Raw genomic sequence first — 25409 nt, forward strand, 5'->3', positions numbered from 1 at the left:
AATACTCACGGTTTTCTTACCAGGCATTAGAAACGCAGACTACACTCAGAGGAAGAGAGTCAGACAGACTGATGTCAGAGATAAGATGGCCCATCAGATGGCCTTAGAAAGAGGGTGAGAGTGGTGTGTGGGCGGGGCTGTACCATCAGGTCCTGGCTGAGATGCTAAGGTTAGCATGGCCTTGCAGAGGGGCTAAAAATAACACATTAAAGTCAGCTAAGCAAAATCCTTGAAGGACAGATGAACAGAGTCCAATTGGCCTCCCTTCACAGAGGGAGTGCATACAAGCCAGAAAAATGTGTAGAAAAAGATGGCAGGGGACTTTCTGATTGTCTTGTTTAGTATACATTATCCACAATACATCAGATGAGGCATACATTACTCACAATGCATCAGATGAGGTATACATTATCCACAATGCATCAGATAGGGCATACATTACCCACAGTGCATCAGATAGGGCATATATTATCCACGATGCATCAGATGGGGCATACATTACCCACAATGCATCTGTCAGGGCATACATTACCCACAACGCATTAGACGGGGCATACATACCCCACAATGCATCAGACTGGACTTACAGTACCCACCTATGTATAAGGGCTTTTACATTACCCATGCCATCAAGGCTATTACCTTATCCACAACACATCAGGGCCATTATATTACCCACAATACATAACCTCAGTGCATCAGGGCTATGAGCCAGTGGCTCAGAAAAGATCGAGCCAGCACAGTCCAGGTGTCCAAACCCAACCTTCAAGGTGTTGGTATTCTGTGCATAATCTCCGGTCAAAGCCTTGCCCCCCCCCCCCCCCCCCATCTGTGAATTTCTTCTCTCCTGAAGCGGGGGGGCGGGGGATCTTCTCTCTGGAGGGGAGCTGCCATATCTGCCGCAGCAGGGCTGTGTTGCGTACGGGCGATAGCGAGAGCGTGGCGATTCCTCAGCATCTCCGGGAGGAATCCTGTTCCAGCTTGTCCGTTTCAAGCCCTTTGATTTCTTTCCCCCGTCTTTTTGATTTTTTTAAACCTTCAGAGGAATGAAATCTTCATACCCGTGCCCCGTCTCCGATGGAGTCTTTTATCGGCTTGAGAAAAGGCTCTTTTGAAAACAATCGCTCTGCATCTCTACATTTCGTCCTCAGATTAATAATGAAAATGACCTTATTGCTTAATTTTTCTAATCTGATAACCCTCCCTGATCCCACGAGTGACCTGTGAAAATCCTCGCTTTATTGACAAACCTGCTTTATTAACTAATACCTAACCTGTAACCTAACACCTAACCTAACCTGACCTAATCTAACCTGTAACCAGTACCTACCTAACCTAACCTTTAACCAATACCTAACCTAACCTAACCTAACCTTAGCTAGTTTCTCCCAACCCTAACTAGACTCCTAACCTTTACTGTGAATCCATTTAAACCAAGAAGAGAAGCATTGCCGCCTTAAAACTCTAACCAATTAACAGTCCTTCCCCCTCCCCTATGTGATTGGTTAGATTTTCTCTGAGGTGATCGCAGATAACCAATGAAAAACCAATAAAGGTTGTTTTGCCTGGTTTCTGTTGATTCTCCATCTAGGAATGTGTGCTTTTCACCTGCGTCGACCATTCAAAGGAGAAATGCTTTTACCAAGGGTTTAACCCTTTGAAGAGTATGTTTCAGGATAAAGAGTAGTTTATCTACCTGCAAGAACATTCAAGAACATTTTTCACTTACTTTCAACATACAGTGGGCTTGTACAAGTGTATCACGTGATATTCAACAAATGCTCGTAACTTCAGAAAAGTGTCCTAAATGACCGCAGAAACACGATGGTCCTGGTGCAAAGGCCTATGGGTAAGGGGAGGTGCATCCAGGAGAGACAAGTGTTTACATCACTGTGGAGAATCAAGAACCAGGCAAAACATCAGAAAATAAAGAAATTAAAACTGACTGCCTCCATAACTTGTGCTGGACAAAGGATCTCTCTGTATTCAGAGCAGGAACAAAAAACACACACTGATCCAATAGAACACACTTGTGTTGTGCTGTGTTTTTTGTAGTTCTTTCTACGGACCTCCACCAAGACTAGGAAGTTATTTTTGGAAATATCATAGGTTTAACAATAGAATAAACTTTATTGGCAGGCATGGCAGATGGCAAGAGGATAGGCTAGCAATGCAGTGTCAGGCTCACGTTAGCCTGTCGCCGTTAAACTATGAAACGCGCCGTCCGCTTTCCTGACCCACCACAGGACTGCTGGGGTGTCTTCGCCCCTGTGGTACCCTCAGGGGGGTACTGGCCCGGGGGCAGATCACTGTCCATTATCTAATATATTATTTAGCTGACCATTTTATTCAAAGTGACTTACAGCTGATTAGGCTAAGCGGGGGACAGTCCCCCCTGGAGCAATGAGGGGTTAAGGGCTCAGGGGTCCAACAGCTGTGAGGATATTATCATGGCTATCCCCAGGGCTTGAATCGCCAACCTTCCGGGTCCCAGTCATGTACCTTAGCCGCTAGGCTACAGGCTGCCCCGAGTCTTCACCATCGAGACCGAAAGGGGGGAAGTAAGGGCATGAAGCCCCCCCTCTCATGAAGAATAGAGAGCCAGATAGTGCCAGCCTCACCGAGGGGGGTCCTGGTAAAAGGCCCTGTCACACTGCCTGCCTCTTTCAGCACAATTCAATTGGCCTGCGGAAAAGCTTATGTGATTTTAGCAGTCACATTGACTTAAGGAGAATCCTCTTTGGAATCGGTTTATCAGTGTGAGTAGTGGCGATGATAAAGCAGTAGTAGTTTGGGCTGTCGCGTCCGAGCGACACGTTATAGTCCCTAATACGTCTGCAGTGTGGAGAGAGTAGATAGGAACACAGTTGAGTACACTGTTCCTGTTCCTTTGGGAAACCAGCAGAGCGAGGCTTCTAAACTCCCAAATAACCATGTTTTCTAATTAGAACATTAACCCTGATAATGAAGGATAATTTTTTATTTTAATTGAGCCATCCTTAAACTGGTAACCAGTGGCTCGCTAACATTAATCTTTAACTAAACTGTTGTTTTCCATTGTGTCTCCTCCAGAGGGTACTCCCATACGAGGTAAGATAAAAACAGACAACCTAACCGTATCAACCGCTAATGGCTAACCCCTGTGATTGCAGGAGAAAAAAAGGGCTTTTATCTCCCAGAAAAATCAGCCTTTTTATGTCCCGTTTCCAAGATGTCTAACCTGTGTGTCCTGCTTATGTCTTCTGTGAAATTTCATCTTCTTCACCACTGTCGTACTCTCTGTCCTTGTGTGGTTGTTTGTTGTGTGTTGACGTCTCATGTTCGTTTGTCCCTAAGTGTGCGAGTCACTGAGTGGCCCCCTGTAAGAGTGGGGTTGAGGGAGTTGGGGGGTTGGTTTTAGGTTTTTTGGTAACTGTGTTCCTGAGGGCTGAGTTTCCTCGGTTAATGAATTTCCGGGTAAGCTGTCGGACTCCTCCTCTGACAGCCCTGAGATCCTGAAGCCGTGGGCCCAAGGACAACCTTCCGTTTGTCGTTTAGAAACCTGGCAGGGGATTCGTCCGGGATGACAGAAAATCCCGAGTAGGCTTCTAGGCTCAGCCCGGCTGTGTTTCCTCACAGTCCATAAAAGAGGAGTGACATTCGGCAATTGTTCCAGTTTATTTACTGTATAAACATTTGTTTACTTATGAATTATTTTGACACAATCTTATAAAAAAGTTCAATAATGAATTCCCCTTCCGCCCCATACAGTCGTGGACAACCATTTTGCATTTTTTTGGCTGTTCCCGCTCATAGACAAAAAAACCGTCTGACTAAAGGAGGCTAATATTGAGCATGCTTCCACTGGCCATTTCAGGAGATCACAGCGGTGGGCAGGATTAGTTCCCCGTGTGTGTCCCGGGCCAGGATGAAAGGATTTCAGGGCTGTAGGAGCGCTATTGGTTAATATTTGACCCCGTAGTCAGAGGTGGCAGAGTTAAGGTCATATTCTGTGACTGAATCCCTCCCCACCCCAACCCCCTGTAGTTGGTATAATATAAGCTCCCCCCTGCCCCCACCCAACTGCTTTATGACAAGCTTGCGAGACCGGATTGGTCACTCTGAGGTAAACCTGGTGCCCTCTGTGATATTGCGGTTGTGTTTTTTTTATTATTAGTCTTTAAACATGATATTATGTATCGGTAATGTTTTCCTTTACAGGGCAAGTAGGGAGGTAAGATATTTACTGGTGCTTTGTTTTTCAGGTCTGGGGAGGATGGGGGGATGGATGAGGAGGTGGAGGGAGGGGAGTGGAGGGGTAAGGGGATGGATTGGGTGGGTCGAGGGAGGCAGGTGTTTCAAAGACCCACTTTTTGTTTCGGTCTTTTGAGTTTAATTAAAGCAGCAGAGCTTTCATCCAGCACCAGGTACAGTATTGGTTTCCTCATAGAAGTTCCACATCTCCCCCCACCAAACCCCCCCAATTCCCAAACGCACGCCCTGGGTGAAAATCGAGATCGTCCGTGGGGACCGGCTAGCGAAGCTGCAGCTAGCAGCAGGCCCTAACACAAGCTGTTCCACCTCCCACAGTAACCACGGCGACGTGCGCCATTTTGAATTGAATCCATTCACGCCTTAATAGCAGCGGCGCGTGGCACAGCGGGCGCACGCGACCCCTGACCCTTACATTTGCATAATTGGATCAGTGATCCGCTGTGGGCTCCCTCACCCCCCTCCCTCTCTCAGTTTGGTCACGAAGCCCTGCCAGGAACTGTTATAAGGACGGCGGTGATTTAGTGTGAGGGGAACAAGGGAGAATTATGGGAAATATGGGCCTGCTCAGGAACAGGGGGGCCGCACACCTGTTTCCCATCCAAATATTGTGGTATCGGGGAGAGGGAGAGGTGAGGTTCAGAGTCCACTGCCAAGAACAACATTTAAACATTAGGTGCACTTAGGCTAATCTAATGTTTTAGGCCATATAGCCATTGGTTTACAAGTCTGGTACCCTAACCATGAACCACCGACTGTAACCACCTGTGTGTTAACTTGTTGAAGAACCTATGCACTTGTAAGTCGCTTTGGATTTAAAAGCGTCTGCTAATTGACTAAAATGTAAACGTAACCATGAAAACAGCCTAACTGCCCCACTGCCATTAATAGTGAGACACACGTCATACTGTAAATATATAAAGCTGTATACTTACGCCCGTATAAGTAGGCTATGTGGCGGAATATAACCGGTCAGGCCGGCCTTCCCGTAAGTGTGCAGGCCGGTACGGATGGGTGCGTCTCGTGTTCTGTTTTTTACGAGAGGCCAGCAGATGGAAGTTGACATCAGCCGAGCCCACATGCTGGCTCTCTCACTTTTAATGACCTTGGTCGTGTGTCTGAGCGCGGTCTAGCCAGCCTGACGGGGGGTGGGGGGTGGCGGCGGGGGGGGGGGGGTCCTGTCTCTGCTCTTCTTCAAGGTCTTCGACCTCCTCGGATTTGTTTTTGCTTCTTCATTTCTCCTCGTTTTTTAAAGAAAGTTAATGAAGTCAGGTAGAGCCCGCGGATTTTCTATGTTGTCGATAACGCGGCTTTGAGAAAGAAGGTCATGTTTTCCTGGTCCAATGCGGACGAGCTGAACACAGAAATCAGCCTCATGGGGGTCTGTCCTGCCCCTGCCATGGTGCCTCCGCCCCCCACACAAAATGGGGGTACTGCCCCCAAACATTAATTCTGCCCCCCCCCCCAACCCAATAGAGCAGTGGTAACCAACCCTGTTCCTGGTGATCTACCATCCTGTAGGTTTTCATCTCAGCCCTGATTTAGCACACCTGACTCTACTAATCTCAACAGGATCGCTAGCCGTTGAATGAGGTGTACTTTTGTTAGGGTTTGATTGAAAACCTACAGGACCGTAGATCTCTAGGAACATGGTTGGTTACCAGTACTATACAGGAATTCCACCCCTAAATGGGGACTCCGGCCCTCAACCCCAGACAGGGGGTTCCACCCTGCCTAACCTTCCCAAACAGGGTTGATGAGTGAAAAAGGCGTTGTGTGTGTATATATGTGTGTGTATGCGTGTGTGTGTGTAGGTGTGTGTATGTATGTGTGTTTGCTTGTGGTGTGTGTATGTGTATGTGTGTGTGTGTGTTTGCTTGTGGTGTGTGTATGTGTATGTGTGTGTGTGTGTGTGTGCGTGCGTGCGTGCGTGCATGCGTGTGTATGTGTGTGTGAGTGTGTGCGCGTCCAGGGGCAGTGTAGGATTGCGTTTCAGGGAGGCAGGCTCATAACCCACAGATTGCACGCTCAAATCAAATCACCAGCGTGTCGCTTTAGCCGTAAGCAACAAGCTTAACCTGAGTGGGTCTGGGAAATATCCAACCGGCGTGTGTACATGGATGTCATGTGACCTTCTTTAGAGGTTACCGTGGATGAACACATGCTCATATAAGGAGGATATCTGACAGGTTTGAGTTGAAAAGACTCCTGACCTCATCTGGTGATATGGTGTCAGAACTTGAGATCTCTGCACTTGTACTCTAAATGGAATAAAACAGCAACTCAATCACGTGTATACAGATACAGCCAGCATCACGTAATGCAGTGCGTTCCCCACACTGGGCCGGGTTAACAGTCAAGGCCCTTCCAGTTGGTTGGCCTAAGCGAATCAACTGTTTTCCTTTGCCCAACATGGCGGTTCTCTAAATGTATTCAAAGCCGGCTGTACACAGGTCAAGTTCTTGAGAAAAGCGGACTGTCATTTTTATCTGTGGGAATACAAGAGGGATTTTTTGGTGACCCTCCATTAACATGACTCACTCCCCACTGTCTCTGTGCCCACTTAATGTGCAGAAGAGCTCCCCCCGCCCAGGGCCCCCACCCCGCTCAGACTGGTGGTGAGCTGTGTATTGGAAAAGGAGATTGACCTGCATCAGCAGCCGTTTACAGTACCTCTGATCTCTTAAGCTTTGACACAGCCTTCCCAGCATCCTTTGGGGGAGGCGAAACCGTTTTTCCATCTGTACATCAGCGACTCACAGTTACCCTTTGTAGCATCTCCTTCCAGCACGTTCTTTGTCATTTGTTATTTGTCTTTGTTATTTGTCAGGCTGGTTATCAGGGTCATAGGCTCATTCTCAGCCACGTTATCAGGCTCATTATCTGGTTGATTAAAAGCTTTATTATCAGGTTCGTTATCAAACGTGTATTATCACGTTCATTGTCAGACTCGTTACCTTGTTGATTTTAAGGTTCATTATGAGATTCATTATCAAGCTCGTGATCTGGTTGAGTATAAGATTCATTATGAGATTAATTATCAAGCTCGTTATCTGGTTGAGTATAAGAGATTATCAGGTTCGTTATCTGCTTTTTTCACTCCGGTTTGCTGGTGAACCATCTCGTGCTGAACCTAGCCCATCTACCAGCACTTCCTCTATAACTCGCCTGATTTAAAACAGTTTTTGACGTGACTCTGATATACCTGTCAAGAGAAATTTTGCCCTTGCTGGACAAAACCGGAGACAATCGTGAATGAACCTGCAGGCTGCCAGCCACTTCCTTGAGTCACATCCTCAATTAGGGAAATCGGCCAATGGGATCAGAGCTGGGCGTTTTTGGTGGGCCCTTTATTTGCCCTCATTACCGCCACCCTGTTGCTTCGAATCCAGCAGCCCCCAGGGCCAAAACAGGATGTTCCCTGCGCTGCGTTCGATTTGTACCTCCGCTTAGTATTTATCTTAAAAGGAAAAGCCGTGCGCGGTTTACCTCCTCGCCCGCCGTGCTAACGTGCTAGCAAAGCCCCGCTCGCCGCTACATGCCGGAGACTGATAACTCAGTGGCTTTTGTTATGTTTACCCCCCTCCCTTCCGTCAGCGGCAGACACCACTGCCACTGGCCATGCAGTGTCAAAGCAAAGCCACAGGCTAGTAGGGTAGCAACAACAAAAGCAAAAATAAAAAGCAATTACAATACACAGCTAATAAAAACAATAAAAGAGAGGAGTCGGCTGGGAGGAGGCACCATAACATCAAAGGCGGCCATTTTGTTTGGATTCCAGCGTATCAGAAGGGTGTTTTTTTTCATTCTTTTATTAATCTTTCATTGTTAAAACTCAGCTGGCAGGGGAATGCACAGTCGAACGATGAAAAGACAAAAAATAAGTTTTTCTTAGCCACAGATTGATTGTTGAAAGAGTGAAACCGAGAAAAGGCAACATGTACATTTACATTTACATTTATTGCAAGCGGGCTTTAACCAAAACAACACAAGAAACATATCAATCAGAATCCTGCGCTTTAGGCTGAAAGAAAGGACTGCAAATTAGCCATGAAAACACTCTTCGGCTTACAGCAGACGAATGAAACAATGGGGCACAAAGCAGGACAGAAAAGAACAATGGGAATTATTTGAAACGGCAAAAAACAGAAGGAATACAGTCATTAATTAGCTGGGCCGATATTTTTTCAGAGCTGCGCTGGAGCCGGGGAAGGAAAAACGGGGGCGATGGGACTTGAAATAGAATAAAATAGCGATACCGTCCTTCCCGACTCATGCATTCTGTGTGTACTTCGCCTGTTTCGCTTTGAAATCGAAACTCTGGACGGGTAATGAACCCAGCAGGGACTCCCGGATCAGCTGACGCCGACTTAGCGAGAAGTTTTTGCCCAAAAATAGTCGAGTGTAGAATCTCCCCCCCTGCCGCCTCCGCCCCTACACGTCTGCCTCGCAGTCTCCGGCTGCCGCTGCCAACGGGACTTAATTGGCATGTAATTAATTTCGTTCTTTCGTACGAGTGTGTTTTTGAGGGCTTCTCCGCGCGTATCTGCGTGGTTGTACGACACCATTCATTTGTCACGAGAGGCTGTTGAGATCCTTCACAGGCAGACACAGAAGAGGAAGCCCGTGACTCATGACTACGGCTCGGTTCTGATATTACAATTTTTTTTTTACGGAATCCCATTAAAATTCAACCCTATTCCCTCGATCAGACTAAAAAGGATTTTATTTTTAATTTCTTTTTTTTGGGTTTCAGAACCTCAGCTTATCTTACAGTCTCGGAATAGCTGGCCATGAGCCAATTATGACATCACAAGGTGTACTGAGGGTGTGCTCCAAGCCCTCCTGTTGCATTGTGGGAACATGCCGTGCCAACCGCGCATCAAAAGATTTAAAGTTGGCCTCAACTGACCACCTCCTCTCTGTGAGAACTTTTGCCTGTAATCTTTCACGGTTTTTGCGAATCTGGAGCAGAGTGAGATAACTGTCAGACCTGGGTTCACATAGTATTTGTGTTGGATTCAAATCATTTTCTGTGCTCTGTTGATCTTTCCTGGTGCATTTCACCCTGCAAGAAGAGGCATACAGTATTGGTGGGGTTTGCACCTTTGGGATCATTTCATTAGTTTCAATACACCAAGTATTTGAACCCGAAACAAATGCTCTTTGAACCCAGGTCTGAGGACCAAACATGCCAGTGTTTGAAGAACAAGCGGCGTTTGTTTTCTTTGTACAAAACGACAAGGCAAGGCCTTTTTTGGTGGCATGGGCGTGGTGTGAAGGCCTGGTTGGGCAGCGGACACCGAGTCGGTCTCAGGATGACAGGAGGACGCCCGGCCAGCCCCCCCAGACAGACGGTCACCGCGGGAACGGGCGTGATTGAGCGCGGGCGGCGGGAATTACTCGATCCGGCCGGATCGATCTGGAACCTTTTGTAAAAAAAGCACTTCTTCTGTAGCCTTGTTCCCTGGACTGCCACTCGAGAGGACGCGAGAGCGAGCTGTGACAGGGTGGGGGGGGGGGGGGGTTACGGGGGGAGGAGGGGGGTGGGGGGGCGGCATCGATCGGGATGGCGGTGCCTGTGGGAGGGGCTGGCGGGACGCGGGAGGGACGGAGGAGCTGACGGGCCGTGGCGTATCGATGCGCCCCGGTTGAATGGTAATGAGGACCGGCAGTCTGTTTGTCAGAAAACGGGAGGCTGCAATCTGTCAGCTGCCTGGGCCAGGAGCGGCCCTAATTATATTATCATGGACTGTGGCTGGGGCTCAGTAACCAGGAATTATCTGTAGGGGAATTTGATGTGTGTGTGTGGGCGTGCATGTGCGTGGGTGTGGGTGTGTGTGGGCGTGCATGTGCGTGGGTGTGGGTGTGTGTGTGTGTGTGGGCGTGCATGTGCGTGGGTGTGTGTGTGTGTGTGGGTGTGCATGTGGTGGGTGTGGGTGTCTCTGTGTGTGTGTGTGGGCGTGCATGTGGTGGGTGTGTGTGTCTGTGTGTGTGCATGCATGCAGGTGTGTGTGTTTGCTTGTGTCTGTCAGGGTGCTCTATTGTAGGAGGGAGGAGGGGGGAACATATCTCTGTCACTCACACTTTGCTTATTGTAACGATCATGGCAGTCATGTCCACACTGGTACTGCTGTTAGTTATGCACACTCCCCTGTAGTTATTTACCATGCGGGGGTTTCTTACATGGGTCTCAGAGAGACGAGAACAGCACTTAACGTGTCTACAGCGGACGTGAACCCACAACCCCCTCGTCTTCAAAACCCGTCATCAACTTCCACTCCCTCGCCCGCTATCTGAACGGTGTTTCATAAACCCTCATCCACATATGTGCCCCTCGTATGCGTCTCTTACTGAAGAAACTACTTCCTGCTGGAAACCAACTGCCCATCTTTTCTTCAATACAGTGTTTCTTCTAAATTTGAAACGCATATTTATGTTTGTACATGGTGTTTCATTTCTCACGTTCACCATTTGGAATTTGGGGAAATCTCTTTGAAGGGACAGTGCAGGAATTTGGGGAAAACTCAAACTTAATGGGACGTTACGGGACAGAAGGGGAGAGGAAGGGTGTGCAAAAAAAAGCTGAAATGTGCTTGTAAAGGTTCCTGTCCTTACGGAGGGGTCTTGTGTCATTGCTTTGTTGCTAACATCTCTCTCTCTGCTCTCTCTCTCTCTCTCTCTCTTTTTGTGTGTGTGTGTGTGTGTTTCCCAGGCGCCCTGCAGATAGAGAACACTGAGGAGACGGACCAGGGGAAGTACGAGTGTGTGGCGTCCAATGTTGAGGGCGTCCGCTACTCCTCCCCTGCTAATCTATACGTGCGAGGTAGGGAACAACGCAGCTCTGGAGCCCAGGAAAACTCAGATAAAACTAGCTTCAGAGTCAAGGGAAAAGGAATCAAACTTAGATAACAACAGCCTCAGAGTCAAGGAAAAACTAGTCAAAGTCAGATGAAAACAGCATCAGAGTCGAGGGAAAACGAGTCAAACTCAGATAAAAGAGCCTAGGAGTGCAGGGAAAGTGGGTGTCCCACCTTAAGGCTAAGGAAAACTAATCAAATCTGGATAAAATACAGCTAGAAAGAGTGAAAACCAGATAAAACAGCAAGGGAACATATTCAATGATTACTGAGGTAGTTCTACCCAATTTCACCTTGAATTGAGTATGAGAACACAGTTCAGTACTGATATTGTCTCTGAAGATATAGCATAGCTTCATTATTTTTGCTGATAGCCCAGGACATTGGTATTCTTCAGTACATGCAAATGTTTCAGCTGATTGAGTCAGCAGGGATAAGGAAGCATGAATTGTGTTGTGAAACTAAACTTGGTGTGCCGGCAAGAATTCATCTGTGATTTGGTGGTTGAAAAGTGGGGTTTTGAATCAGAATTTTTTATTGCAAGCTTGATTTGCGTTCAGAGCCCCACACCAACCCAAATAAAAACAGTAGCACCTTAACACCTTTGTGCCTTGTAGTTTTCCGAATAAAAGGTAAGAAAAATAAAATCATCCAAGTATTTTAATGACATACCATTGTTATGATCATGAAAATCAGAGCTCCTAAGTTGTCTTTGACTCTATGCGTTAAAAAAGTGCCTAAAAATACTCAGTTCCTTCGGTATTCTGAGGAAAATTAGACATATAAACCCCAGGAAGATGACGGTAAGTCAGATTTTGATTGGACGGCTAGACTCGATGCAAACCAATCAAAATTCTCACCACCTCCTCCTTCCAAAAAGACTTGTCAAGGAGAAGGAAAATGGCATTCCTAACCAATGCTAAGTGTGTCATATATATGATAATAAGTCTCATAGAAAAAGATGATTTACATCTCTCAAAAATATAGCCTATTTTACATATTCATAACTACTCCAGAAATTACTTATGTTTAAGTTCCATAATTGAGTTTTCCAATGACTATAGCCTCGTCATTACAGAAGCTGCAGACGGTTTTCATTTGAGGAGTAAATAAGGGAGAAGAAAGACGAAAAGCAAAAAAAATTGAACATTAATCTCCAGCGGAAGACGCTATGAAGTTATTTTATCCGGCTAACGCTAGCAGACAAGGAATCCCTAGTGCGGCTGTTTTAATAAATTGACGCAGATGCTTTTTTGACGTGTGTATTTATTTTCTGCATATTAAACAAGATGTCTGCTGACAGGGTAAGCGCAGAGAACCAAATAATGCCGTTTCTCATGAATAATTAACGAGACTTCCGTTTCGAAACGGGTCGCACGTAATTCTGTTTCTTATTATTGTTATTATAATACCTTCAGACGATTCAGTGCTCTTGCAAGTGACTGAGAAACAATCCGACACAAGTTAATCTAAACGGGGCCTAGGCCCAATCAGACTGACCTTTCTCCAGCTTCTATTGTTTCACGTTCTTGGGCGAGAAGATAAATAACTTCTTTGTGTCCAGGATTGTGCTCATAAATGCCGTATTACCGAGTAAGTGAACCACAAGAACCATGCAACAGCAGGAAAATCCTTAGCTGATGGATGTGCTGTTGCAAGCTGTTGTTTTCCTTTCTTTCTCCATCTTAGGACCAGAATAGAGGTGAAAAGTCTAATAAAAAAGGTGTCTGTGGAAGGCGTTTGGTTCTCAAAATGTGAAGAGGAGATTTTCAGAGTATAATGTGAGAGGGTGATTCCTCCGGGTTGTGTTCTTCGCTTCACTTGTCTTTTACGCGTGTGAGGGAATGCGCACCTAAAGTCTGGTTCAGACCGGAGATTTGCGATGTCACGAAAACTGGCGACTCTTCGCAACGTGCTGAAACTTGCCACCAGCGTTCAGACAAGTCGATTAACCTGCAAGGACGACCGCTGGCATTATTTGTTCTGAGGCTGTAGTTCACACTGCTGCAACATTCTAAAACGGTTTCGTCACGCGTAGCATCGCAAATCTTCGGTCTGAAGCGGATTCACATGTAAGACTCGACTGCCCGTCAGCTAATATCTGGTGGCTCTAGTTCTGTGAACTGAAACGGTGCTTCAAGGGTTCAACCCAGGCTCTTCGCCTGGGTCACTAGTTTAAATGATGACACGGTAACATACGCAGTATTTCAAATTTGAAAAACAACCTCAAAGTACTCCAAGGGCATCTTAAAGGGTTCTGTGTTCTGTCTCTTTTTGGTTCATTTTTAAATGTCAGTTTTAAATATGCAATGTACACAAATGTGTTTTAGTTCTCTGGAGCAAGTTGCACTTGAAATTAGCAGCTACAGTACTGTCCATCACGGAGGGAAAAGATCAAGCGATACTGTCATTCCCTCATCGGGACCGGGAGGTAAACAAGACTCAAATTCAAGGCCAAACTCCAAAAGGAACGCACTGAGAGAACAGACTGAAAGAAAACGAGCTTGTTTGGCATGTGTTTTACTCGTAGCTGCTAATTTGAACCCAGACTTTGCTCTTTTACCGGTTGGTTGTTTTTTGATTCGTTTTCTTTTTTGGGTTGTTTGCTTTGTTTGACTTTCGGTTATTTTCTTTCCTCGTTTTATTTCCTTCTCTTGATAAAGCAAATCGGCCACCATGGGCGCTTGTTAGGTGGCGGAGACCTGATTGCTCCTGATTTCTTTGAATCATGAAACCTGAATATCACTGTAATGGCTGCCATTCCCAGTATAGCCACTGGGGGTGGACATGATTGTTTGGGTCAAAGAGGGCGAGTTACTGAAAGGCAGATGTCATTAATATAAAAGACAGAAAGGGGGGAGAAGGGGGGGAAGAGGAAAAGAAAAGGAAATGTAGCAGCTAAAAGCCTTGAGGTGGCCTTTTTTACTCTCTCTGTGTTTCCCCTATTTTTTCTCTCTCGTCCTCATGTCATTGTGTTCTGCATCAAACCCTTTACATCCCCCAGAACTTCGAGAAGGTTGGTGTGTTTTTTCTTTTTTACTTTTTTTCCCACATTATAAATAAATAAAAAATATCATAACATGTTTAAAAAAAAAAAAAAATGAAATATATTTTAACGTATAACAAAGCTAAATTTAAAAAAGAAAAAAAAGAATTGAAAATAGTATAAATAAATAAAATAAACAGAGAATCTGACTTGCTAAATATTATGAAGAACGATAATATTTAATTTAATTAGCTATTTGATTTATTTTCTTTTACTGGAAAAAGAATGCTGAAAGAAAACCCGCTCAGTTCGGGTTTTTGTTTTCCTTTTACGTTTGCATTGTGGGGCCTTTTCTCGTTTGCATCCTTTGGTACTGCTTCTGCTCCGAACGCTTCTGCACTTGTTGTCTTGGAAACCCAGCACTTGGAAATAAGGGCCTGATGCATGATGGGAGAATGTAACTACGCTTGCATGCCTGAACAGAATTCCTCTTTGGGCGTTGTCTTTCTGCATTTTGTGTGTTCTTTTTTTTTACCTCGATTCGTTTCGTTCTTTCTCTCTTGTGTTACCGAGTTACTGTTGACTTCGTTGAGTTGTTTGTTGGCTTCATTTTTCTTATTTCTTTTTCGTTCCTGTGTTTTGTGTGTTTTTCTTGTTTTGTTTGAGTTCCTTAAACTCCTTTCAGTTCATTGGTTCGGTTGGTTGTGGTTCCTTTCTTTTCTTTTCTTTCCTAATTGTGCTGTTGCTTTATAACTCACGGACCGCGTTCGACGCTAAAGGGAGTAAGCGAAGGAGCAGGCAGTGTTCCTGGCGTCTTCCTAACAGCCGCCATCTTGGCGAATGAACTGTGATTGGGTTTGATTGGTTTCAGTAATGGCTTCACACAGCTTTTGGGATGGTTTTAACTGTGGCGTGCCGATCAATAGCGAACAAAATGGCTTTTGCCTCGGGAGCACACAATGCGGCGCACAGTAAGGCGGACATTTTGTGTAGGTCAGCGACTCAGTGGGACCTGTCTGCTGACCCATTGGTGCTTTATAATTCATTCGCCTCCGTCGTGACATCATTTGTCTGAATCGAATTGATTTTCAGACAAAGGCAAGGCAGTGTAGCAAAGCTTTTCAAACTGGGCCAAAAGAAATAAAACCATGATTTATTTTGAACCTCCGCATTGGTAATCCCGTTCCGGCATCAAAGCGAAAGTGGCAAATATCTTGAAACCCGGCAACGGCCAACCGGGCTAAAATCGAGCACCTCGACCCCATTCCCTGTCAGTCGAAGGCGGCTTTGCGTTAAGCTTTTTTATGGTATCCGGCTGCCTGCTATATCCACTCGGATCACGAGCGGCAGATTTGCGTTAAATCACACACTGAAACCGGCGATAAACTTGGCCCCTTAATTTTACGGCGTTGTGTGCGGGCACGCGGGTTTTGGTAGCGATCCGACCGTATTTGGAGCTACGAGTTTATCAAGTCATCAGATCAGTGACCACCCCGCCCGCTCCGGTAGGATTGGAGGCTGCTGTAAATCATTCCTCTCGACTGCATGCAAATACGTCCGGCGTCTCGCAGCGAAAGGATTGCACAATGCACTGCCTCTGTTGAATTATAAAAACTGTGGGGATGGAGCTACTAAGACAGGCTTATAATTGTTGCATTGTTGAGATATACAAGACTGGAAGTAAAAAAATATATTTAATATATTTTTTACAAGTAATATAAAAAATCTGAAGATCTGAAGCTGCTCTCTGTGAATGCTGAACTTAAAAGTTAATTATCCTGCCTGTTTCTGCACAGAGAACTCATAAACAAAACTTAAAAATAGTAGTATAGCTGTGCCAAAAAGCCCAGTTTTTCTAGACAGGTATAGCCAGTACTTATGAATATAAAACAACAGTAAGATAACTGAATCAGCATCCATATTGACTCGAATTCCCTTAATTAATTGCCAGGGGGGGTACAATCCTTCATTTTAGTTTTAATTATCCGAAAGTGGTCGGTCCACATTACGCCACAATTTCTCTCAAAGCCATGAAGTACCCAGACACCCAGATAACTGGGCTTATTATTAGTGTCGTTATTGTTTATTTTCAAGGGCTGTTGTGAGACATTACATTTCATCCCGTGCCGAGATTGGGTTTTAAAACCCGAGTCGCTATGGAAACGACGCAGGAAGACTGCACTGCGAGTTCCTGAATGTCTGCCTGCCTTATTTTGCATCCGCTCGCACGTTCTGCTGCGTGTGTGTCTGTGGAGTCGGGAACGAAAGCTAGATTACACCTTTTATTCATGCGACTTTCGCAAAATGGGGGGCCAGAAAACACTAGGAGGAGTCCCAGGGACTCGAGACCATCTGCAGATCCTTACTTTCCAAGCAGAGTGAAATTTCGTTAAAAAAAAAACGATCGGGCCCCTTGTTATTAATCTGTCTCCTGCAGAGAAACAGACGTCTAAATCTGGGGCCCCGAGTAAATATAAGCTTTTCAGTCTGGCTAATTATATATGCTACCAAGCTAAGAGCGGAGTCTGCAGTAAGCACAAGCATATGTTGGCTCCGCCAGTCAATATTTAAAACACCGGAACGGTTACGTGTCACGGCATAATTGAGTGTGTGACTGATAATATAGTCTGGCAAGAAAAGAAGGAATTAAATTTGGATATTCTGTGGGGGGAAAAATCTGACGTTTGCCGTTGTGATAATTTCAGTTCTCCGAGCTCTCCACCGAGAGTGCTTAGTGTTCAGTGTCGGCATCACCTGTGGTCTGTACGTAAACGACCCGCGCCTCATTCCCCCGTTTGAAAAAAGAGGAGAAAAGAGAAAGAGGATGGAGGGATAGGCGAGCGGCGCCTGTTTGAGGCGTTACGGAGGGTGTAATCTCAGCTGCGGGGTGACACTAAAGGCTGCACATTATTTTGGCTTTCCCCTTTCATTTTGGCGCACGACAGCCTCTCTTTTAGACTGTCTCACCAAAATGGCCGATAATGTCCGCCTTTCTTTCTGAAACCGTTTTTTGGTTCTTTTATTTGTTTTGTTTTTTTTGGGCACACCTTTTACCACCTGTAGAGTTTAGCGCAGTACTCTGGCGTCTCTCTTGACTGCTTTCCACCTCGTCCACCTGTAGACCTTTCAGCTGTCTCTCTGCACTGGGGCTTGAAATGCCACTTATTATTTTTTATTATTTCCAAATTTTTCCTTTTAAAATTTGTTTTGGCCATGAGACTTCCACAGTTCTGCTTTGTTTTCTTGTTTTTATTAGTTTTTTTTGCGTTCGCCCCCCAACACTCCCCCCACCACTAATCCCCTTGCTGGGTCTGTTCACCCCTTTTCATGATTGAGGAAAATGTCCGTTCAATTGGGATTCTCTCTACTGTGCAACTGCACACTCCATCTACGCCAGGTTTCTGTTAGCCTTGTAAATGACCCCCAACCCTCCACCACCCACCCCTTTACTAAGCCCCAACCCACCGCTACCACCACACACTCTTGACTCCAGATCAACTGTCATGGCGGTATTAAGATTACACAGTGCCACAATGGAATGGGCGTCCATGGTTACATGAGTTTGTTCGAAAGCAGTGGTGTCATCTGTCCGCCTCTGTTTTCACTTCTTACGGGCAAAGCAAGTAATTTCAAAAGCAGCCACATTTCTGTGCCTGGAGAAGAGAAGGCTCTGGCTAAACATCACTAACGCCGGTGCAGTTTAGCTGCTCCACATTCTGCCTTGAAAAACTAGGTAGCCACTGGTTAGTGTATTTTTGGTGGCGACTTTTGTTATGTCTCAGGGGTTCAACAAAGAATCCAAATCCAGCCCTGGTTTTATTTTCTCCTGATTAATCAACTGAACAATTAGTGTCTGGCCAGACTGTCCTCACACCTGACTCCCAGGTAAATTGAGGGTCGAAAACCAGCAGTTCTGGGCCCTCAAGGACTGTGATGTGATCCCTGGCCTCCAGTGTAATGATACCTGGAGTAGTGTTACAGTACAGACATGCTGTGGTAGAGGATGTAGACATTCACCCACTGATGCAAACTAGGGAGCAAGCTGTTATTCTTTTTAAGATTTCTTCTCATTCTGTTTTGACCTTGATAATGACCTGTCTGCTTTGGAGCTGTAATCACCTATAAACAGTGAAAGAGCAGTTGGAGCCTTACCTTTGAGCAGTGAGCAAGACCAGCAATTTGATGGTAGTCTCTGCCCAACTGTAGCCTCCTTCGTTCATCCGGTAAAGCTGGAGGCCCATAGAGCTTCCACGGAAAGGGCAACATCAACAAAAACCCGGCTCAATCTTCACTATGATCTCTCGTAGGCAGTTAATTGGAATTGCTGTAAGCCTTGAAGGATATTAGTCTTCTCCAGTTACAGCCTAAAAATCTGTTCATTTTATCACCATCCCTGTTCTCTGGATCCGGTGCCTTCAAGTACACCCCTGCGCTGTTCCATTTTGGATTTTTATTTTCAGTTTTTTGGTTTTGGAAGGTCTTTTGTTCCCCACGCCAACACCCCTGCCCCCTCCCCAGAAAGAACCCCTGCTAGATTTGCACCTAGGAATGGCATGCACTGAATGAGCTTGATTGACATGTTTGGAAAGTCCCTCTACACCTGCGTTGGGAATTGGTGGATGGTCGGGTGCACTTCTCTACTCTCTCTTTCACCTCGTATGAGAACCAAACCCATGCATGTCTCTGTGTGGAAGTGGCTTTCCTTTTACCTTCACAGGTAAAACAAAAACTCCCTTATTTAAGGCAGAGGGCAATCAAGTAGAACTGGGGGAGTGGATGTCTTCTTTTTCTTTTCCAATTATTTTTTGGAATTTTTTGCCCTTTTTTAATAGGTTCTAATTTTTTTTTTTCTTAAGCCTCAGATGTTTGTGTCAATACAAAGGTTGCCTGCAAAGACCACAAGTTTGGTGTGATATGGGTCAATAGTCAGTGTGGTATTCAACTCATCCAGGAAATTGCCTGAAAAAAGAAGTAAAAGTTAAAACCATTAACAAGGCCACATTAACATCCCACATTCTTCAGAAAGCAACAGGCCAAAATGCACTCCTTCACAATACCCCCATTTTGATTCAGTTAATGCCGGCCTCCTAGCCACAATCATAATCGATTTAGCAGAGAGCATCAATATGAGTAGGATTAAATTATGATTGTCTCCCAATGGATTTTACAAGGCTGTGGTCCTCGTTCAGTTCTTTTGGCCTATGTTATAACTGTATAATAAGCACGTGTGAGCCATTTATTATGCACTTATATATGTAGTTATTAGATGCTTATAAACACAATACAGTGGCAACATTTCAGTCTCCGTGGATTAAGAAGTAATTTCAATTGTATAGTTGAGAGTTGTTTCTGTTGACGAAAGCTGTCATGATAAGCTATTTGATGGTAGTCAGGTGTACACCCTCACAAATGAACAGGTAAACCTCAGTTTTATCTTTGCTGATAACCAAGGTCACCGGTCCTACTGAGCGAATCCCAATTGGATTGACATGCTGCGTGTGGGGTGCAGTTTGTCTCTCGATATCTCCCAAACCCCCCCCCCCCCCCCTCACCCGCACCCCGCCCTAACCCACCCTGCTCCCCGGTGTTGGGGGGGTTAAGGTTGGGGGAGGGTGGGGGGGTGTTACATTTTGGATTTCAAGCCCCGTTGTGTGAGAGCCAGAACCCACTGAGAGTCATGCCTTTTCTTAAGTTTGATCGGAATCACAGTCTCCTAACTCTCTCCCCCGTCCCCCGTCCCCCCTGCCTTTCCCTCCACCCCCACCTCTTCCCCAACCCCCAACGTCTCTCCCCCCCACCCCACCCCCTCCCTCCCTCCGTTTGTGGGTCCGTCCGTCCGTCCGTCTGTACGTCCGCGTGCTCTGGTCTGCTGTCTTGCTGCTCGGGCCTTGTTCTGCCTTGTGTCCCGTCCCTTGGTTTTTCTCGTCTGTCGTCTACCCCCCCGGTCTGTCCGTCCGTCCGTCCGTCTGTCTATCTGTCTGTCTGTCGATCCGTCTGTCTGTCTCTTAAGCCCGCCCTTACACCTCAACCACCATTCCTGTCCTTCTCTCTTTCTCTCCACCTTTTTTCTTTCGAGGTGTGCATCACTCGTTCCTTCCACATCCCCCAAACCCCCCACCTCCCCTCACACACGATGACACCACATACACTTTTTACATCCTAGTCGGCTAGAAAACTCTAGTAGCTGGGTTTTCACTTTAACACCAGTATGGCACTTCACCAACCTTTGACCACATAAACATTCACTGGGTTAGTGCAATCCATATTAATAAACAAAAAGCAATATTTAGCACTCCATTCTTTCTCTTGCCCTGCACCCCCCTCTACCCCACTTCAACCCCATCACCCTACTGTACTACATATCTACCACAACTGTATGTGTCGGTCATGAATTAGATACACAGCCGAGCATCACTAAAAATACCGGACCACGTCCTGTTCATTTTCTGTTTTATCTTCTTTCCTGGTAGTTGTAATGACTGCAACCACAACAAATTCTCTATCAATATAATTATCCATATATTAAGACACAACCTCTTTATTCTCTCTATATATGTTTGTGTTCATTTCTGCCAGAACTGATACGGGTCAATGTGCTACACCAATGTCACATAGGTCACGTTTAAATCATTTTTAAAGAATATTTGACACAGGATTCAAGTGGGTTCCCTTCTCCCTTCTCCCCCCTTCCCTTCTCTCTCCCTTTCACTCTCTCTCTCACTCTCTCTCTCTTTCTCCTGTTTCCTCTATCTCTGTTCAATCTCTACTCGTCTTTGTCTGGGCATGCTAGCTACCCTTCAGTTATATTCCTCTCTGCATTTTTTATCTCGGTTTTATCTCCGGTTTTGTTCTTATCATTTATCTCTTTATTTATTTCTACCTATTGTGCATGATGTCTGTGAAACTGATATCTGCATCTATCAATGGAACCGTGTCAGATCTTATAAAGGCTTTGTCCAGTTGATCTACCCTTAACCACAAAAATCTGATTAAAGTTTCTCATCTTTCGTTAGTGAAGCCTCAAAACGTGAATAGATGGTTGCCAATAGACGCACGCAGCTTGCTTCGGTGATATAGTAGAATACATACACATGAAAAACCAGACACAATGCCTTTTACTTCCTGTACAGTGGGAGGGGCTTGCGAGAGCTCTTTCCTGGTTGGACGTGAGTGGTTGAGGGACAGGAAGTTATTGTTGCTGTGTGGTTGTGTGTTACGGTTAAATTGCACAGACTGAAAATTCTTAACGTCTCATCCAAGGGAAGGGGTTTTTAATTAGCCCTTCATAGTTAAGGTAAAAAGATGAGAAACTAATAATAGATTTTTGTGTATTTTAATGTGCTGTGATGGGTCAGATATTGGTCAATGGAACCTTGTTGCTATGAATTGTTGCTTTAATGTCAATCTATATTGTTGGTGAAGCAGTTTCTGTTAGTTTAGTTATCGTTATTTTTAATTTTTACTTTATGAAAACCTTAAAATTAATTTCTGTTTTTTTAAATTATAATTTCTTGTCTTTCTAGAGAAGGGTGGCGTTTTGTTTTTTTGTTTTTTAGTTTTAGTTTTTTTTTTGGAGGAGGAGAGCTTATTGTCATCGACCTGCTTTTGTTACCTCTGTTTTTGCCCTCCCTCCCCCCACCCCCCCCAGTCCGCCGCGTGCCCCCCCGGTTTTCCATCATGCCCACCAACCACGAGATCATGCCGGGCGGCAGCGTGAACATCACCTGCGTGGCGGTGGGCTCGCCCATGCCCTACGTCAAGTGGATGCTCAACTCCGAGGACCTGACTCCGGAAGACGAGATGCCGGTGGGCCGGAACGTCCTGGAGCTCACCGGCGTCCACGAGTCGGCCAACTACACCTGCGTGGCCATGAGCAGCCTGGGAATCATCGAGGCCGTGGCCCAGATTATCGTCAAGTGTAAGAGCCGGAAACCGCGGGACGACCGCAACACCCAGCGAGCGCGGGGGGGGGACGGGGGGGGGGGACCTGGGAGAGTTGGGTTTCGAGAAGAGGTTCACGTTCAACCGTGTTGGTTTTCCAGGCTATCGGTGGTGAAACTGTTACATCCCGTACGGAAGAGAAGTATATTTCGCCATATGTTTTACATGCAGTTGCGTTGCATTTTGAAATACATTTGGAATACTATTTAGAAATGCATTTCACGTCATCTTTTGTGGCTTTGTGTGTATTTTTATGGTTTCGGTTTTTACTGCTGTAAAGCACTTTGTGCTGTATGCTTAAAAAGTGCTATACAAATGAAGTTATTATTATATATTATTATTACATCGGAAAGACATTTCTGAATATATGAAATGGCCAATTTCTGCACATTTTCACATGCACCAGAAGTTTGAAATGTATTTGTCTTCCGTATGGGATCATTTCTGCAATGATATAAAGGCAGCTTTATAGCTGCCCTGTGTTGTTTGTTTTCATGGTTTTGTTTGGTAACGGTGGATTGTTGTGTCTACGGAAGGTGACACACGGGTCATGTGTGTGACCTCATGGCCAGCGTGCAGCTCCAGCCCTGCCCTGTTTTATTTACTCCTCTCCTCCCCCCCCCCCTCCTTCTTTGCTCTTCCTCCCCTCCCTCAGCCCTGCCCAAACCTCCGGGCACTCCGCTGGTAACCGAGACGACCGCCACAAGCGTGACCATCACCTGGGACTCGGGCAACCCCGAACCGGTCACCTATTACATCATCCAGTACCGCGCCACCTCCCCGTTCAGCAAGTTTGAGACGCGCGACAGCATCACCACCACCCGCTACAGCATCGGCGGGCTGTACCCCAACACGGAGTACGAGATCCGCGTCTCTGCCTTCAACACCATCGGCCAGGGCCCCCCCAGCGAGCCCGTGGTGGCCCGGACAGGGGAGCAGGCCCCCGCCAGCCCGCCCCGAAACATCAACACCCGCATCCTGTCCCAGAACTCCATGGTGGTGCGCTGGACCGAGCCGGAGGAGCCTAACGGGCAGGTGCAAGGCTACCGGATCTACTACACCATGGACCCCAGCCAGCCCATGGGCCAGTGGCAGGTGCACAACGTGCAGGACAGCCTGCTGACCACCATCGGGAGCCTCACGCCCTCGGAGACCTACACCATCAGGGTGCTGGCCTTCACCTCGGTGGGGGACGGGCCCTTCTCCGATGCCATCCAGGTCAAGGTGATGCAGGACGGTACGTTTCCCTGCCGCGGACTCCCGAGCGAGAGCCGCGGAAACCGGCTCTGAAGTAATATTTGATTTTTGAATGGCTTTGTCTTGAAAACTTAAGTCTACTTGTGTTAAGTTCAATTACTGTAAATAAGTCACATTCCTACACAAAGCCTTGGCCTCCTAGCGAGAAACCCGCTTTAAAGTAGTGTTTGATTTTTGAAGAACTATGTCTTAAAAACCCAAGTTCACTTAAGTTCAGTTGCTTTATTTTACTGTAATTAGGTTGGATTCCTACACTGTCTTTCTGGGATTTTTTAAATCTCTTCCATGTGGTTTTCTTTTGTTCTGCTTGTCTTCACCACATTAATATTTATAACTATGTTTATATAAAAAGTTTTTTTCCAATGTTCTTACTTATTCCATATAAGTCCAGGATCTTCGGGCGGTAAGTGTCCGTCTAACGTATAACACAGGGGTTGTATCTTTCCTTAAAGGCCTGTGTGTACGGTTTGCGGTTTTTTCTTCTAACCAATTATTCCAGCCATTTTCAAAATTGCTTTGTAAAACCATGCAGTTTCCAGCTATACTGTAGCTGATGATTTTAGCATAAAGTGTCAGGAACACAAAAGTGCAGAAAAGAAACAGATCAAATAAATGTTCCTCTGGCTTAATGACAGTCACAAAAACTTACTGAACTGTGTGAACGGTGAAAGTGTAGACCGTGTGAGAAAGGGAATTAATTTGACCATTTTCTAAACTACAGAGCTAGCCTGAAAGCAGAATAGTTTTTTGGGAGAGGGATTCCTGATTGGACCTCGTCTCTGGTTTTAGTCCCCACACAGCCGATCAACTTCCAGGTGGGCGCGGTTTCGGACACGAGCATCGAGCTAACCTGGGAGCCCGACCAGGACAAGACCATCATCATCTATGACCTGCGCTATCGAGAAGGCAAGCAGGGCAGCCCGGTGAGTGCCTCCTGCCTCTAGCCCCCATACATGTACCATATCTATATCACGCCTTCCTTCTCGTCTCATATATACAGTACCGACTGAATTAGCCTCTACCTTATGAACTATATATGATGTTCATCGCTGGAGACAACTGATCCTTATGATCCTGAATTGTGCCATGTCCGACCTGTGTTCTGTCGTTGTTACTATGACCCTTGGTATGCGCTTATTGCATGTCTCTTTGGATAAAAGCCTCTGTTACTTAAATGTAATGTAATGTAAATGCATGGAGCATACTGCCCTACTGGAAAGCTATATACCTTGACTCAGTCGTTCCCAACCAAATTTCTCCCGAGGTTTCTTCACATCAGGGAGTTTTTTTTCTCACCACCATTTTAGGGTTTCTCTCACATTTGACAACACACTTCAGATCTACGATTCCTGTTCGTTTCCATTTCAACCCTGATTTCCACCCAGATTCTAATAATTAGCAGCTCAGTGAGCTCTCTAGCTGTTGAATGAGGTGTTCCCAGAGTCAAAACATGCAGGATGGTAGTATCTCAGAAACAGGGTTGGGCAGCCCTGCTCTAACTGTTGAATGAGGTGTGCTTTGTTAGGGTTATTGTAATGACCTACAAGGGGTTAAATCTCCAGGAACAGGGTTGGGAACTGCTGTATTGACTATTCACATGGTCTTCAAGCATCTCCACATGCACACCAAAGCTTATAAATAAAGCACTTCTCATTGTTTGGGATTGTTCACATCCGATTAGCTTGCTTTATTCATATTAAGTATTTTGTTTTGAATGTTGGGGAAAATAAATGTTTTTTTGTTGTTTCACTTCTTGAATGGGTAAAAGGTTTTCAAAAAATTATTCAGCTCAGGCCTCATTGCGATATTGGAATTTGATGAAATCAAAAAAGCATGAAGTAGTGTTTGTCAAAGCAAACAGAGCCACAGTAATCATAAAAGAAATGGAAAAACAACAACCTTTATCCTTAAAATGGTGGATATTTATAATGCGCTCTGTGTGCTTAAGTACACTTCAATGAGCACTGTGAACATCAGGTGCGATGTTTTCTTTAAGCATTCTCCAGGTAGCATTAAGACCGGTCCAGACCAAAACTACAGTGGCAGACAAGTCAATCATTTTGATGTTCTGTTAAGAAATCTTAAGTGTTACTGAGTAAAAACTTGACAGCCCA

At 45.6% G+C, this 25409-nt stretch overlaps 1 protein-coding gene across 6 annotated transcripts in view; it reads left to right on the forward strand.

Annotated features, from left to right (window-relative positions):
- LOC133126141 (receptor-type tyrosine-protein phosphatase S-like) overlaps positions 1–25409 on the forward strand; it is a 203848-nt gene that overhangs the window by 104113 nt on the left and 74326 nt on the right. For all 6 annotated transcript variants that reach the window (XM_061237992.1, XM_061237996.1, XM_061237993.1 and 3 more), the window contains 4 exons: positions 10967–11077; positions 21746–22015; positions 22694–23275; positions 24085–24218. In XM_061237992.1, coding sequence (XP_061093976.1) covers positions 10967–11077; positions 21746–22015; positions 22694–23275; positions 24085–24218 — 1097 coding nt within the window. The remainder of the gene's footprint in view (positions 1–10966; positions 11078–21745; positions 22016–22693; positions 23276–24084; positions 24219–25409) is intronic.

The sequence above is a fragment of the Conger conger genome, chromosome 4 (assembly GCF_963514075.1).
Source record: "Conger conger chromosome 4, fConCon1.1, whole genome shotgun sequence".
Classification (NCBI taxonomy): Eukaryota; Metazoa; Chordata; class Actinopteri; order Anguilliformes; family Congridae; genus Conger; species Conger conger.